We start from the raw sequence: 15,772 nt of genomic DNA, 5'->3' as shown, positions 1-15,772 counted from the left end.
AAAGGCCAAGGTGGGAGACTCACTTGAGGCTAGGAGTTTGAAACCAGCCTGGGCAACATAGTGAGACCCCCATCTCTACAAAAAATACAAAAATTAGTCGGAGGTAGTGGCACAAGCCTGTAGTCCTAGCTACTCAGGAGGCTGAGCTGGGAGGATTGCTTGAGCCCAGGAGTTTCAGAATTCTGCTACTGCACTCTCCCCTGGGCATCAGAGTGAGACCCTGTCTTTTTTTTTAAAAAAAAAAAAAAAGAAAAAAAAAAGAAAAAAATGGAAATCTGACATATGGCACTTGATATTGACATTGCAGCTCAAGTAGAGGAGATGAGTGATATTCAGTAACGGTGCTGGGACATTGCGTTTTCCACATGAAAAAATATAGGAGAATGGCTTGAGCCCAGGAGCTCAAGACCAGTCTGGGCAACACAGGGAGACCCCCGTCTCTACCAAAAAATTAAAAACTTAGCTGGGTGTGGTGGTGCACACCTGTGGTCCCAGCTACTGGGGAGGCTGAGGTGGGAGGATCACTTGAGCCTGGGTGACAGAGTGAGACCATGTCTCAAGAAAAAAAAAGAGAGAAGAAAAAATATATAAATAAAATGTATATACCATCTAGATTTGTGTAAGTACACTCTATGATGCTCACGCAATGACAAAATTGCCTAAATAATGCATTTATCAGAAAGTATCCCGACATTAAGGGATGCATGACTATACTTGCTATGACTCATTTTTGACAGTTGAGGAATCTGAAATCCCAAGGAGGTCTAGAAACATTGCCAGAATTACAAAGCTAGTAAATCATGAGTTCAGAATTCCCAATCCAGCCGTCTGGGTCTGGCACCCACACTCTTCACTACAGCTCACACTGCCTCAGTAACGCATCGTCAGAGCTGTCCTGCTCTGGGATGGCAAACCAGGAGTCAGGGCAGCAGTGAAGGGCACAGCCACTTTGTTTGGCCTGCTAGACAAGCTCTCATGTTTTCACATCACCTTTTGAAACCTCACAGTTACCCTGTGAAGTTACAGATGAGCAAATAGCAATACAGATAAGACCCAAAAAGAGCCAGGAGCAGACGAGACACAGCGGATTAGAGGTTGCCTAGGGCCACAGAGTTCAAAGAAAATGGGGAGTGACTGGTAATGCATACTTGGGGTGATGAAAATGTTTTTTTGTTTTGTTTTGGGGATGGAGTCCTCCTCTGTTGCCCAGGCTGGAGTATGGTGGCACAATCTTGGCTCACTGCAACCCCCGCCTCCCAGGTTCAAGCGATTCTCATGACTCAGCCTCCCGAGTAGCTGAGATTACAGGTGTGCACCACCATGCCAAACTAATTTTTTGTATTTTTAGTAGAGACAGGGTTTCACCATGTTGGTCAGGCTGGTCTTGAACTCCTAAACTTGAATGATCCACCAGCCTCGGCCTCCCAAAGTGCTAGGATTACAGGAGTGAGCCACTGGGCCCGGCCTGAAAATGTTTTAAAATTAATGATAGTGGCTGAGTGCTGTGGCTCACGCCTGTAATCCAGCACTTTGGGAGGGCAAGGCAGGCGGATCACCCAAGGTCAAGAGTTGGAGACCAGCCTGGCCAACATGGTGAAACCCTGCCTCTACCAAAAATACAAAAATTAGCTGGGCGTGGTGGCGGGCACCTGTAATCCCAGCTACTCTGGAGGCTGAGGCCAGAGAATCGCTTGAACCTGGGAGGCGGAGGTTGCAGTGAGCCGAGATCATGTCACTGCACTCCAGTCTGGGTGACAGAGTGAGACTCCATCTCAAAAAATAAAAATAAAAAATCAACTAAAATTAATGATGGTAATGGTTGCACAACTGTGAATACACTAAAAAAGCATTGGATTGTATACTAAATGGGTGAATTGTATGTTAAGTGAATTACAGCCACACACCACATAAGGACATTTTGGTTAATGACAGACTGCATATACCACGGTGGTCCCATAAGATTATAACAACATATTTTTACTGTACCTTTTCTGTTTAGAAATGTTTAGCCACACAAACACTTACCATTGTGTTACAATTGCCTACAGTATTCAGTGCAGTAACATGCTTTACAGCTTTGTAGCCTAGGAGCAATAGGCTATACTATATAGCCTAATTGTGTGGTAGGCTATACCAGTAAGCTTGTGCACATACACTTCATAGTGATCACACAGTGATGAAATCACCTAATGATGCATTTCTCAGATGGTCTCCCCATTGTTAAGCAATGCATGACTGTAAATCTCAATAAAGTTGTGTGGGTTTTGTTGTATTTTTGTTTTTTAAAAAGGGAAAAAACGGGCTGGGCGTGGTGGCTCATGCCTGTAATCCTAGCACTTTGGGAGGCTGAGGTGGGTGGATCACAAGGTCAGGAGTTCAAGACCAGCTTGACCAACATGGTGAAACCCCGTCTCTACTAAAAATACAAAAATTAGCCGGGTGTGGTGGCACATGCCTGTAATTCTAGCTACTCAGGAGGTTGAGGCAGGAGAATCGCTTGAACTCGGGAGGCGGAGGTTGCAGTGAGCCAAGATTATGCCACTGCACTCCAGCCTGGGCGACAGAGCAAGACTCTGTCTCAAAAAAAAAAAAAAGAAAGAAAGAAAGAAAGAAAAGGGAAAAAAACGCATGGAAGCAAGTGGCATAGGTTGAATTTCAATAAGTTTCAGATCAAAAACCTTGGAACTATTGTTGCTTCTTTTTATCTCCCCTCTCATCTCTGATTATCAGCAGACAAAATAAATCTAAGGCATGTTCCTACTTCTCTGTCCCCACCGCCTGGTCCAAGCTGCCGTCTCTCATCTGCATTACCTTTGCCGCCCCACTGCACCTTCCTCACCCCATCCCCGTGTCCCCAAGCCCCCTGCCACTCCAAGCAGTCTCCTCACTTCCCCTTCTGCTACCTACAGTTTGTCTCCACCAAGCAGCCAGAGGGATCCTTTGAGAGCATTCCTGTCAGATCATTTCCCTCTTTTGCTCAGAAGTGTCCAATGGCTCAAAAATAAAATTCACTTACGACTTGCCTCTGCCCACCTTCCTAACCTACTGCCCACTAAGCACACTTGTCCCCTTCCTGTCTCTAAATGCACTCCCACCTCCTTTGCACTCCTTTTTTTTTTTTTTTTTTTTTTTTTTGAGACTAAGTCTTACTCTGTTGCCCAGGCTGGAGTGCAATGGCGCAATCTCGGCTCACTGCAACCTCCACCTCCTAGGTTCAAATAATTCTCCCGCCTCAGCCTCCTGAGTAGCTGCGATTACAGGCACATGTCACCATGCTTGGCTAATTGTTGTATTTTTAGTAGAGACAGGATTTCACCCATGTTGGCCAGGCTGGTCTCGAACTCCTGACCTCAGGTGATCTGCCTGCCTCAGCCTCTCAAAGTGCTGGGATTTCAGGTGTGAACCACCATGCCCAGCCACACTCTGACTCTTATTTCCTAGAATATTCTGCCTCCAGGTACCAGACACACAGCTTGCTCCCTAATTTCACTCAGGGCTCTGCTCAAATGTACATCTCATCACTCCAGAGATGCTTTCCCTGCCCTCCCAATCCAGCTCAGCCACACCCCAGCTCTTTACTTTCTGACCTGCCTGGTTTTACTTCAGAGCACTCTGACCACCATTAGACACAGCATGTTTGTCCTTTGACAACCATCTGCCTCCACTATTAGGATGTGACATTCCTTAGGACAGGAGCTGCCTTCTGTATCCCTAGGATCTAGAAGAATGCCCAGTACTTAGTAGATGCTCAAAGAATGAATAAATGAATCTGATGCCAAAGTCCTGGCTCCTCACTGTCCCTGGAATAATCTAGCAGAGGGTGATCACTGCATTAACAAAGCCCCTTATGGAAATCTGTGACGCCTCCTTTGTGCTGTATCTGTGCCACTGCTCACCTTAAATTTACTTATTTGTGAATGGCCAGAATTTCCTCCAGACTGAGAGTTCTGGAAGGGCAGGGTTCATGGCTGCTGTAGCCCATGACATAGAGTCTTGAACAGCATAGGTTATTTAATCTTTTGTTGACTGAACAGAAAAACAAATCCCCAAACCAATGGCAGAAGTTTAATTTCTCTGCTGCCAAATGCAGAATAGGGGCCACCTTCCAGCCCACTGCCCTGAAAAAAGACTAGGCCCCATTCCTAGGGAACTAAGACCTTGGAGTCAAGCTCAAGTGCTCCTTAGAATTGCTTGGGTAGTGAGCTGTGCCAGGGAAAGCTCCTGGCAGAATGCAATTTGCCAACTAAGCCCAGAAAGCTGTGTGAACAGCAGGCAAACTTAAAGCAGGCACTTAGTGAAATTGCTTTCTGTTATCTCAAAAAGAAATAATAGCATGCCAGGCTGGCTTAAGGGGAAAATACTCGAGTGTAAATAGGCTGCGCTTCACTCCCCTGGTCTCCAAAACACACAAAAGCCTCCAAGGGCTCTCCCTCTAACTTGAGCCGTGGAGTTGAGACCCTCCCAGCCCCGTTCTCCATCCCCATTCCATCACTCCAGGCCCATCAGATTCCGCAGTCACCAGGAACTCTCCTTGCATTTATTCATGTTGTCCCCTTTGTCTGGCATGCTTGTCCTTCCTTCCTCTGTCACCCAGGCTGGAGTGCAGTGATGCAATCGTAACTCACTGCACCCTTGACCTCCTAGGCTCAAGTGAGCCTCCAACCTCAACCTTCTGAGTAGCTGGGACTACAGGTTCATGCCACTATGCCTGACGAATTAAAGAATATTTTTTGTGGCCGGATGCGGTGGCTCACGCCTGTAATTTGGGAGGCTGAGGCAGGCAGATCATGAGGTCAGGAGATCGAGACCATCCTGGTTAACACGGGTGAAACTCCATCTCTACTAAAAATATAAAAAATTAGCTGGGCATGGTGGCACCAGCCTATAGTCCCAGCTACTCGGGAGGCTGAGGCAGGACAATTGCTTGAACCTGGGAGGCGGAGATGGGGAAAACCACAACGAAGGGCTGGGGAAGGCTTCTCTGAGGAGGTGACATTCAACTGGTTCCTGATGGATGAGAAGGAGTTAGCTGAGCAAAGAATGAGGAGAAAATGTTTCAGGCAGAAGGCATATGGCATGTGTGAAGGTGTGAAGGTGCCAGGCAGGAAAGCACATGGCATAACCCAGGAACCAAATGGAGGCCTGTGTAGCTCCGGCCTCAGAGGACTAGGAGGGCTGTGTGAGGAGAGGAGCCAGGCCTCCTATGCAGCAAGTGCTCTGAATTGCCATCCTTGTGTTTCTGTCTCCCCTCTCCTCAGAAGGGCCATGGTACATCTACTCCCCTCCCTATCTCCAGTGCAGGGCAAGGCCTGGTGCATAGAGGGCACTCAACAAGTGCCTGTGGGCTACACCGTCCCCAGAGATGCAGTGAGCCATCGCTCCCTCTGCCCATTCCTCCACCCCAACAGCAAGTCCCCAGTTGGCACGCCTAACTGAAGCACCCAGGGACCGGTTAACCACAAGACTAGTGAAAGAAATGGAGGTTGAAACAGGAGCAGCTGCAAGAGCTACAGTTACGTCCTTGACAAATGCCACCGACAACCCAGTTGGCAGATGTGACCACCACATGGTCCTTGGAGACCAGAATCTCAGGGTAAGCTTCAATCAGATGGTAACTCTAATATAAGAGGGCCTGCCAAAATCACAGCCCCCAAGACTTAAATTATCAGTTTGAAGTTCAAAATAGTTTCCAAAATTCAGTAGTTTGTTGATTAAAATTTTAAAAATCCAAAAGATAAAAACAAAGCTGAGTTGGTAGGAATTTCCAAGTTGCCAGGTGCCCCGTCTGTCCTGTATTTCCCCTGATGAATTAGCCTCTGGCCCAACCAAGAATTCTGTCATTTTCTTTTCTTTTTTTTTTTTTTTTTAAGATGGATGGATGGAGTTTCACTCTTGTTGCCCAGGCTGGAGTGCAATGGAGCGATCTGGGCTCACCACAACCTCTGCCTCCTGAGTTCAAGCGATTCTCCTCCCTCAGCCTCCTGAGTAGCTGGGATTACAGGGATGTTCCACCATGCCTGGCTAATTTTGTATTTTCAGTAGAGACGGGGATTCTCCATGTTGGTCAGGCTGGTCTCAAACTCCTGACCTCAGGTGATCTGCCCACCTCAGCCTCCCAAAGTGCTGGGATTACAGGCGTGAGCCACCGTGCCCAGCAAATTCTGTCATTTTCAAGAACACACTCACAGTTCTTCAAATCCTACTTTGAATTCTTGCTTTCTGGGTAATGGATTCTGAACTATTCTAAACTAGTAATTACTGAGGCTAAGCCAAGCTGTTTCTTAACTCTTTTTGGAAGGGTGGGGAGTAAACAGACATTACACATAGTTTGAAAGCATCTTATGAAGAAACACAATTATGAAACGTTTGCCCGAGTCGCACAGGCCACTGTCCCCTTTGTGCTCTTTACATTTTTTGTTGCTATCTTTAAAGTCCTAGACTGTAATCTTTTCTACAGTTCTCCATGCTACCCTCTAGTGAGGGTAAAAAGGGACTGCAGATACCTTCTTGTGAAATTTGAGTTTGTTCTGCAAAACCCTCGCAAACACTGTTCCCCCATCCCTTCACAAATGCCCTTCCCTCCTCCTTGCCCAGCTAACTCCTGTCCTCTAGATCTCACTGTAACTGTCATTTCTTCAAAGAGCCCTTTCCTACTTTACCCACCCCATCTAAATTAGGTCTCCACTCTCCTTTTATAATATTCTATTATATTGGCCACACAGGGTGGCTCACACATATAATTCCAGCACTTTGGGAAGCTGAGGCAGGAGCATCACTTGAGCCCATAAGTTCAAGACCATCCTGGGCAAAATGACAAAATCCTATCTCTATAAAAAATTTTAAAAAATTAGTCAGCCGTGGTGGTTCGCACCTTGGTCCCAGTTACTTGGGGGACTGAGGCAGGAGGATCGTTTGAGCCCAGGAGGTCGAGGCTACAGTGAGCCATGATCACGCCACTGTACTTCAGCCTGGGTGACAGAGCGAGAGCTCGTCTCAAAACAAAAATAAAAACAAAAACCTATTATAACTTCATGACATTTGACACAATTCATAATCATATATTTGTGTGCATTTGGTTAATTTAACATTTACCCATCCTCCATCCCCATTAAAGTGCAAGTTCCATGTGGGCAGGTTCCTGGGGTTATGTCTATATATCTAGTGCCTAGAACAGCTTGACACATAGTAGGTACTCAATACACATTACTAAACAGTTAACAGTTTTTCTTTAGGATTTTCTAAAGATGGTATGTCCAATACTGACTTCTAGTTTCTCGGGACACAAAGTGTTCATGGTATCTTTTAAACACAGTGCCTTATCACAGCAATAACCACATTTTTTTCATGTTTGCTCTATCCCATACTGTACTTGCTGCTTTAAATGTATCGCTGATCCTCAAAATGGCCCTTCAAAGTGGGGATAATCACTCCACTTTACAGACAAAGGCCCCAAAGTTCAGAGAGGTCAATTAAATTCCTCCTAGTCATATGGCTAGTAAGTGGTGGCAATACTAGAATTCAAACCCAGCTTGGAGTCCAGGGTCTGTGCTCCTTCCACCCAGTCCCACTTCTCAACTAAGGGGCACAACCCCCCAGGGTCACTCCAGCAGGCCTACGAGCATGGAAATCCAAAAGACAATGTGTGGCCCATTTTTTGTATCTTCTTTTCCTGATGGTAAACAACAGAAAATACTTTAGTGTTAAAAAAGGCACAGATCAGCCTGGGCAACATAGACAGACCCCATTTCTACAAAAAATAAAAAAATTAGCCAGGTATAGTGGTGCACACCTATAGTCTTGGCTGAGGTGGGAAGATCACTTTAGCCTGTGAGGCTGAGGCTGCAGAGAACCGTGATCACGCCACTGCATTCCAGCCTGGGCAACAGAATGATGCCCTGTCTCAAAAAAAAAAAAGGCACATATATTTTAAAGTATGATGTATAACAGTAAATTTAAAAGAATTTTTAAAACAAAACACAAAAGTTAAAAGAAATTTCATGCCGTTGCCCAGGCCAGTCTCAGGAACCTCCACGGAAAAACATGAAAAACACTTATTTGTCACTCTATCCTTCTTCATTTTGTGTCCTTTTCCTTGTTGCTATATTATTTATTTATTTTTATTTACTTATTTATTTTTGAGGCGGAGTCTCGCTCCGTTGCCCAGGCTGAAGTGCAGTTGTGCAATCTTGGCCTACTGCAATCTCAGCCTCAAGCGATTCTCCTGCCTCAGTCTCCCGAGTAGCTGGGATAGCAGGTGCGCACCACCACGCCCGACTCAATTTTGTATTTTTAGTACAGACAGGGTTTCACCATGTTGGCCAGGCTCGTCTCCAACTCCTGACCTGAAGTGATCCACCTGGCTCAGCCTCCCAAAGTGCTGGGATTACAGGCATGAGCCACTGCACCCTGCCCCTTGTTGCTATATTAAATAATGCCAGCATCCCAACTCAATCTTCATTTTCCCACTCCCACCCAATTAAAATGTTTATTGAAAATGGCAGTGTGTCAGCCACAGGCATGTCATTTTCAAAAGCCTTAGTCATTTATGAGGACACCTTTTTGTAGGTACAATAAATCTGATTGATTTTTATTACACATCTTAGTTTAGAATCACTTTTACATTCCTAGACAAAGAGATGATACAAATAAATATCAATTGTAAAACTTAGAGCCCCAAGTATTGATTGGCGTATTCTTTGTCTAAAGGTAGCCAAAGAGAAGGTCAAGATCAGTAATAACTTCAAGGAGCCATAAAGCCCACTGCCTCCTGCCTGCCCCAGGATCACTCCTTTCATAAATAACCCCAGAAGCATTTCATTCAGGAAACAAGGGCAGGCAGAAAGGTGACAGATTTCTGAACAGTACAAAACAAAGCCTTGCGTGATAGACAATCACCAGGCCCACTATTCTTAGCCAGTTCCCTCAGAGCATTTTTAGTATGGCTTTTAGAGTATATTAACAGCCCCATTTTCGTCCACTGATGGGGTTCAGATGGTCTGAGGTGTTGTCTCCAGTACGCCTCAACCTCAAGTGGGAAATGTGAGGCGGAACTGATATCCATGTTAACAGGGAATCGACACTTCTCAGAAACTTGGCAACGATTCTACATTCAGTGAGGGAGGACTTGTCAGAGTCAGACAGGAAAAGCAGAGAGCGGCCCACGCCCCAGTTGCAGCACTCTGGCGCCCTTGGTCATGGAGGTGTGGGTGGAGCAATTCAAGCAGCATGCAGGCATTAGACGGGAAATAATCCAGCGTTAGGTCAGTCTTAAGAAAGTGCTTCATGCCTATGATTTGTGGCCTTGGGTTCTGAATCCAGGGGTCTGAGAGACATGTGACTTGAAAATATGAAGCCAGATACATTCTCCAGATCAGAGTAAAAGGGGTTCTATTGGGGGTTGCATACACAGTCTCAAACTCCTTCTCCTGATGGTCATCTTAGATCCTGTTAGACTTGCTTTCTGGCTTTGCTAGCTGCTGCCGGCATGAAGGCCCTCAGACGGCTCAGAACATTCTAGGTATGACTAGAGACATGAAAACCTAGTCCCTCAGTGGGCTTGGTAGGTCCCCTACATATTTGGCTCAATGCAGAACCCAAAACAGCAGCTTTCTGGTGGCAGCACGACATTCTACAATCTGCTCTATTCGAATATTTATCGGATCCATTTTGAGAGAAGAAAAGCACCAGAGACTGCTTGGAAAGGGACAGCTTCATTTCCAAATGAGTCTTCTTTTCTTTCCACAGACCACCACATGAACACAGCTGAGTACAAGGCATGCCTGTCAACTTGTCTGTCTTCTCTTAGAAAAGTTTTATGTGTCACTTAACCACCCTTGGTCAGAAGAGTCACCTCCAGATACCAGTATTAATGTATAGGGTTATCTGCAGTTTTCTTTTTCTTTCTTTCTGTTTTTTTTTTTTTTTTTTTTTTGAGATGGAGTCTCACTCTGTCGCCCAGGCTGGAATGCAGTGGTGTTATCTCGACTCACTGCAACCTCCGCCTCCCAGGTTCAAGTGATTCTCGTGCCTCAGCCTCCCGAGTAGCTAGGACTAGAGGCATGCACCACCACACCGGGCAAATTTTTGTATTTTTAGTACAGATGGGGTTTCACCATGTTGGCCAGGCTGGTCTTGAAGTCCTAACCTCAGGTGGTCCACCCACCTCGGCCTCCCAAAGTGCTAGGATTACAGGCATGAGTCACCATACCCGGCCGGTTATCTGCAGTTTTCAATTCTCAGATTTGCTACATGAATATTTTTAGCCTACAGAATTCAGATTAGCTTTGAGGAAATGTGGTGTGAGAGACACGTGTAACCAGCAGACAATCAGCTTAGGCTACCCACCTTAGCGTTTTGTTCTTATTCAAACAGGCAAATTCTTAGTAAATAAGAAAGAAGTAAAGTTTGATCTCAAGAAAAGACGAGGGAAGGCTGAAAAGGGCCCTGGGTTCAGAAAGAAGGGTTACTAAAAAGGAGATAAGCCGCTGGACAACAGATCTCCATTTTGCAGAATGCTAAGACATTGCACTTAGTACCTCCTGTTTCCCATGGGTTCTGATCCAGAAATGTGCCCTGGGAACTGAGCAGCTGAGTTAAAATATAACTCAAGGCCCACCTGAGTCGCCACCTTCCTGAGGCACCGTGCCAGCAAGGTGCACCAGTGTGGCAGACCTGGAGACTCACTGTCCCCTCAGGCTTGGCTCATGGACTCAGACACCCACATGGGAATGCTTCCAGCCTGGATTAGTCATTCAATGGGCCTTCAATACAGACAAAAGGCAACAACTGCACATTAGTGTATTTCTAAAATTGGGCAAGTTCTTGGTCTCTGTCTCTCTTACAGACACACATGGACACATTCACAGAACACAGGCACCATCGTGCTCTCACACCCACACACACTTATGAGCTTCTCTTGAGGGAAAATGAGTAATATTCACCTAATGACCAACATAAAATGAAGCTCTGAATCTCAATAATACAAGGAACTAAAACTTACAAACCAAACTAGTAATATGTAAATGGGAATTCTGAACTCTCCTTTGAGCCTATTCAATCACACAGCTATTCTTCACCAGCATCTTAGGCTCTGCCTGGAGGGAGCCACAGTTCTAGGATTCGGTGAATTCTCTGCTGAAGGCAGAGAGGATTCCTTTGCTTCCATCTGTTATGTCTTCCCTACCCACTGCACTGAGTCTCATGTCTCCATCTCTGCATCTGCCTAGCTACTCTTCTGCTCTCTATACCAATATGGAACAAAACGGGGAATTCAGAAGTGCCACAATACAGCTCCTTCCCTCAACTCCAGTCCCATCAGAGAAGGCAGAGACAGCCTCCTTTCTTCCACAAAACAGGCCCACTGCAGAGCATGCTCTGGAGGCAGAGGATGGGCCCACACAAGGATGTTCAGAGTATGCGTGCATGGGAAAAGATGGTGACAAATGAAGAGTAAAGTGACATGGTGTATGGACATGGCACCAGCTTACAGACTTAGGTCTTTGACAGGATGGTCATGGTTTTGAGGTTTTAAAGAAGCTATTTCCCTAAACACTCAGAGAAGGCAAAGGGAATGTTATTTCTATTGCTCCCAACACTGAATCATTCAGAAGCAGAAATTGGAAGAGATTTCCTCACTGAGCAGGTCCCAAAGGCAGATCCACTTCTTACTGAGGTGCATGGAAGCAAGACTGCTGATGGTGCCCACCTGGGGCCTGGATCCAAATGCGATTTCTCATTTCTCCCTACAAGAACAGGCACCTATTCAAGTTCTAGGGTTTTCACTTTTCAACCTCACTGTCATTTTATCCCGAGGCTCCAAAGATGTGGTCCTGCTAAGGTGACTCCTGATTCTGCCCTATTGTTCAACAAGAAGGGAGCCCCATGTAAAGAACAGGCTAGAAAAGGAGAGAGGAGAGAAAGGGAGCACAGGGGAAGGGGGAGAAGAAGGCAAGGGGGAAGGAAGCAAGGTCACTGGTCATTCTCTTGCTTTCCACTTGAACTATCGCACTTTACCTTACCCATGCATTTCTGAGATGCTAATTAAAAGATGTTTCCCAGAGGGGCTGAGTGCCAGATTAGGAACAGCACGTTCAACCAGATTAAGTTGGTTGATCTGCAAAGAGGCCACCGCTTCTCCTCAGGGGAACAGTTCTGAGTTTGGGCCGAATCCTCTCTGCAGCTTTTTGCTAGTCTCTTCTCTCAGAAGGCAAATGCTGTTTCCGCCCTGGGAGAGGAGAAGCTGGCTTTACTTTGGAACCAGCCCCCGAGACTGTGGATAAAGCTGAGATGCAGGGGTTCCTGAGGAAGAGGAGGAGGATCCCGACTTCCTTCCACTTTTAGGCCTGCAAAAGTCAAACACATGTTTATATTACATGTCCCCATCTCTGTCCCTGACACATCAGATGTCATTAACATTTCATTTCAGGCCATTCTTCAATGGCCTGAAAACGACAAGTTCAACTGTAACACCACTAGACTGGCACAGCCTGAACCTTTGGGGATGGCGAAAATGGCCTCAGAACAGAGGTGTGGAACCTGAGAGAAGGAGACTCTGATGCTTAGCAATTGTTCTTCTTTAAAACCAAAGCTTGACTGTACTGTCCTTTCCTGATTGATAAAAAAATATTAAGTTTGCAGGTAGAATTTCTTCCATTTTGGTTTTCCACCCAATTGTTTTCCTACAACTTTTAATCCAGAATGTAATAAGACAGAATTACTACTTTTGCACCACATGGGTGAGGTAAACTTAGTATGGAGGCCCAGAGACTGGGTTGTGGATATGGATTGACCTATTTTTGAATTCTTGCTTTGGCCCTTACTTGCTGGGTTTCCTTAGAGATGGCTACTTTCTCAAATTCTCTAAGTTTCAGTTTTCTTGTCTATAAAATGGGACTGATTATAATATTTGCCTTCTAAGTTTTTACAGGAAATCATTAAGAGAATGTTTGTAAAGCACTTAGAACTACCGGACACCTCATGAGAACAGAAAAACTGACTGCTATTTCACTAGAACACATTCACCTTATAGTAAGGGACTGGGGACATTAGGTATTCTGGTATTCGGTATACCTGGCATAGTGTCTCAACCATAAATATTTGTAGAATAAATAAGTAAACATAGGAGTAATATGGCAATATTTCCTAGTGTGTTCTGCAAAGTATTCCATGATAAACAAGCATTCTTGCTTTGGTTTGTCCTTGTTCAAACATGTTCTGTTTAAACACACGTCATCAAAGCCACTCACCTGGCCTTGGATTTCTTATTTGCAGTGCTTTCAAACGATGATGCATCCACCTGTATCTCATCTTCATCCTGCAGAGCCGCATCCAATGCAGCCTGGACCTTGGGGGCAATGGCTGGACCCTCATAGTCTCTGGTGGTCCGGCTGGGCATGTCCAGCTCTAACAGCACAATGTTTTCTGCCTGCAGAAGCACAGCCATCACCAGCTAGGTTAGCCTCCAACTGGACACAGGCAGTACAAGCAATCGAGGGCCCCTCCAAGAATAGAAGTGCAAATTGCTTGTTATTCAGGGCCTATCAAGAAAGAGCCTGCCTGAAAGAAGTGATGCCGTTTTACAACACCTAACTCCACCTGATTTTTTGCTTTTGCTTTCTTTCTTTTAAATAACTCAAAGCCAGGAAGAATGGCACCCAAAGAGCTAACTAACCGTAATCTTCTATTTGGCTCTGGCTGCCAAGAAAGACTCAGAAACATCTAAAAATATTTCAAGTGAAAATCTTTCACTATAAAAATAATACAAGTTCCCTATTGATAGTTATAAAATACAGATGAGCAAAAAGAAAAAAAACATTGAGTGTGCTTCCACCAACCAGAGAAAAACAGTTTACATTTCAATATATTTTACATCAAATTTTATATCATATATATACTTCTGGTGTAAATTACTCTATAACTTAATACGTTGTGCATCCTAGTTCAGCCACTTGCCCCACTACTTGACCTTTAAGCAACAGGACTGAATGCATAGAGAAGATGGGGAAACTTAATTAGAGAAAGCAGTCAAGTGCTGGGTACAATGCCCAGCACACAGCAAGTGCTCAGCTGGGCATGGTCATCCCAGTGCTTTGGGAGGCCAAGGCAGGAGGATCACTTGAGCCGAGGAGTCTGAGGATACAGCGAGCTATGACTGTGCTACAGCACTCCAGCTTGGGTGACACAGTGAGATCCTGCCTCGAAAAGAAAAAAAAAAAAAGAAAAAAAAGGCCAGTGCGGTGGCTCACGCCTGTAATCCCAGCACTTTGGGAGGCTAAGGCGGGTGGATCACCTGAGGTCAGGAGTTCGAGAGCAGCCTGGCCAACATGGTGAAACCCCGTCTCTACTAAATATACAAAAATTAGCTGAGCGTGTTGGCACATGCCTGTAATCCCAGCACTCTGGGAGGCCGAGGTGGGTGGATCACCTGAGGTCAGGCATTCAAGACCAACCTGGCCAACATGGTGAAACCCTGTCTCCACTAAAAATACAAAAACTAGCTGGGTGTCGTGGCATGTGCCTGTAGTCTCAGCTACTAGGAAGGCTGAAGCACCAGAATTGCTTGAACCCAGGAGACAGGGGTTGCAGTGAGCAGAGCCCGCGCCACTGCACTCCAGCCTGGGCGACAGAGCGAGACTCCATCTCAAAACAAATTAATTAATTAATTAAATTTAATTAAAAAGTAGAGGCTCTCATGGCAGAGTTTCTATTTTTCTATTTTGGGGTCATTAAATAGTCCTCAATGATGTCCCTTTAAATGACTACATGACTGACACACATTTTGTGAGATGAAAGTACCTGAAGTTCTTTACGACAGGTCCATCTCCTGTCACTACACATCTGTGTTCTCTCCAGCCTTCCCACAGAGCCATTTTGAAGCTCATTGTTAATATTTACTGGCCATGACAGACAGGATGTTTGTACTCTCCTTCTCTAGTACTGACTTTTTTTTTTTTTTGAGACAGAGTGTCGCTCTGCCACCCAGGCTGGAGTGCAGTGGCACGATCTTGGCTCACTGCAACCTCTGCCTCCTGCCTCCTGGGTTCAAGCGATTCTCCTGCCTCAGCCTCCCGAGTAGCTGGGATTACAGGTGCTTGCCACCATACCTGGCTAATTTTTGTGTTTTTAGTTTTTGTTTTTTGTTTTTGAGACGGAGTCTTGCCCTGTTGCCCAGGCTGGAATGCAGTGGCGCGATCTTGGCTCACTGCAAGCTCCGCCCGCTGGGTTCACGCCATTCTCCTGCCTCAGCCTCCCAAGTAGCTGGGATTACAGGTGCCTGCCACCATACCCAGCTAATTTTTGTGTTTTTAGTAGAGATGGGGTTTCACCACATTGGCCAGGCTGGTCTCGAACTCCTGACCTCAGGTGATCCACCAACCTCAGCCTCCCAAAGCGCTGGGATTACAGGCATCAGCCACTGCGCCTGGCCTATTAGTTATTATTTTTATTATATTTACTTATTTATTTTTTGAGACAGGGTCTCACTCTGTCACTCAGGCTAGAGTGCTGTGGCATGATCTTGGCTCAATGCAGCCTCTGCCTCCTGGGCTCAGGTAATCCTCCCACCTCAGCCTCCCAAGTAGCTGGGACTACAGGCACACACCACCACACCTGGCTAATTTTTGTATTTTTAGTAGAGTTAGGGTTTCGCCACATTGCCCAGGCTGGTCTCAAACTCCTGGGAATCAACCAATCTGCCCACCTCGGACTCTCAAACTGCTGGGATTACAAGTGTGAGCTACTGTGCTCGGCTTATTTATTTATTATTTGTTATAAT

At 45.6% G+C, this 15,772-nt stretch overlaps 1 protein-coding gene across 3 annotated transcripts in view; it reads right to left on the bottom strand.

Annotated features, from left to right (window-relative positions):
• Positions 1-8,556: 8,556 nt before the first annotated feature.
• The window catches only part of KIF3B (kinesin family member 3B), a 56,931-nt gene continuing 49,715 nt past the window's right edge, over positions 8,557-15,772 (bottom strand). For 2 of the 3 annotated variants that reach the window (XM_063803301.1, XM_016937661.4), the window contains 2 exons: positions 13,245-13,423; positions 8,557-12,341 (listed from right to left, as the gene is read on the bottom strand). In XM_063803301.1, the coding sequence (XP_063659371.1) occupies positions 12,245-12,341; positions 13,245-13,423 (276 nt within the window). In that variant the 3' untranslated portion in view covers positions 8,557-12,244. The remainder of the gene's footprint in view (positions 12,342-13,244; positions 13,424-15,772) is intronic. The other variant, XR_010154368.1, reaches the window with a different exon arrangement.

This window comes from Pan troglodytes, chromosome 21 (genome assembly GCF_028858775.2).
Source record: "Pan troglodytes isolate AG18354 chromosome 21, NHGRI_mPanTro3-v2.0_pri, whole genome shotgun sequence".
Classification (NCBI taxonomy): domain Eukaryota; kingdom Metazoa; phylum Chordata; class Mammalia; order Primates; family Hominidae; genus Pan; species Pan troglodytes.
The sequence above is the reverse complement of the archived record's forward strand: the minus strand, read 5'-3'. Positions and strand labels throughout refer to the sequence as shown.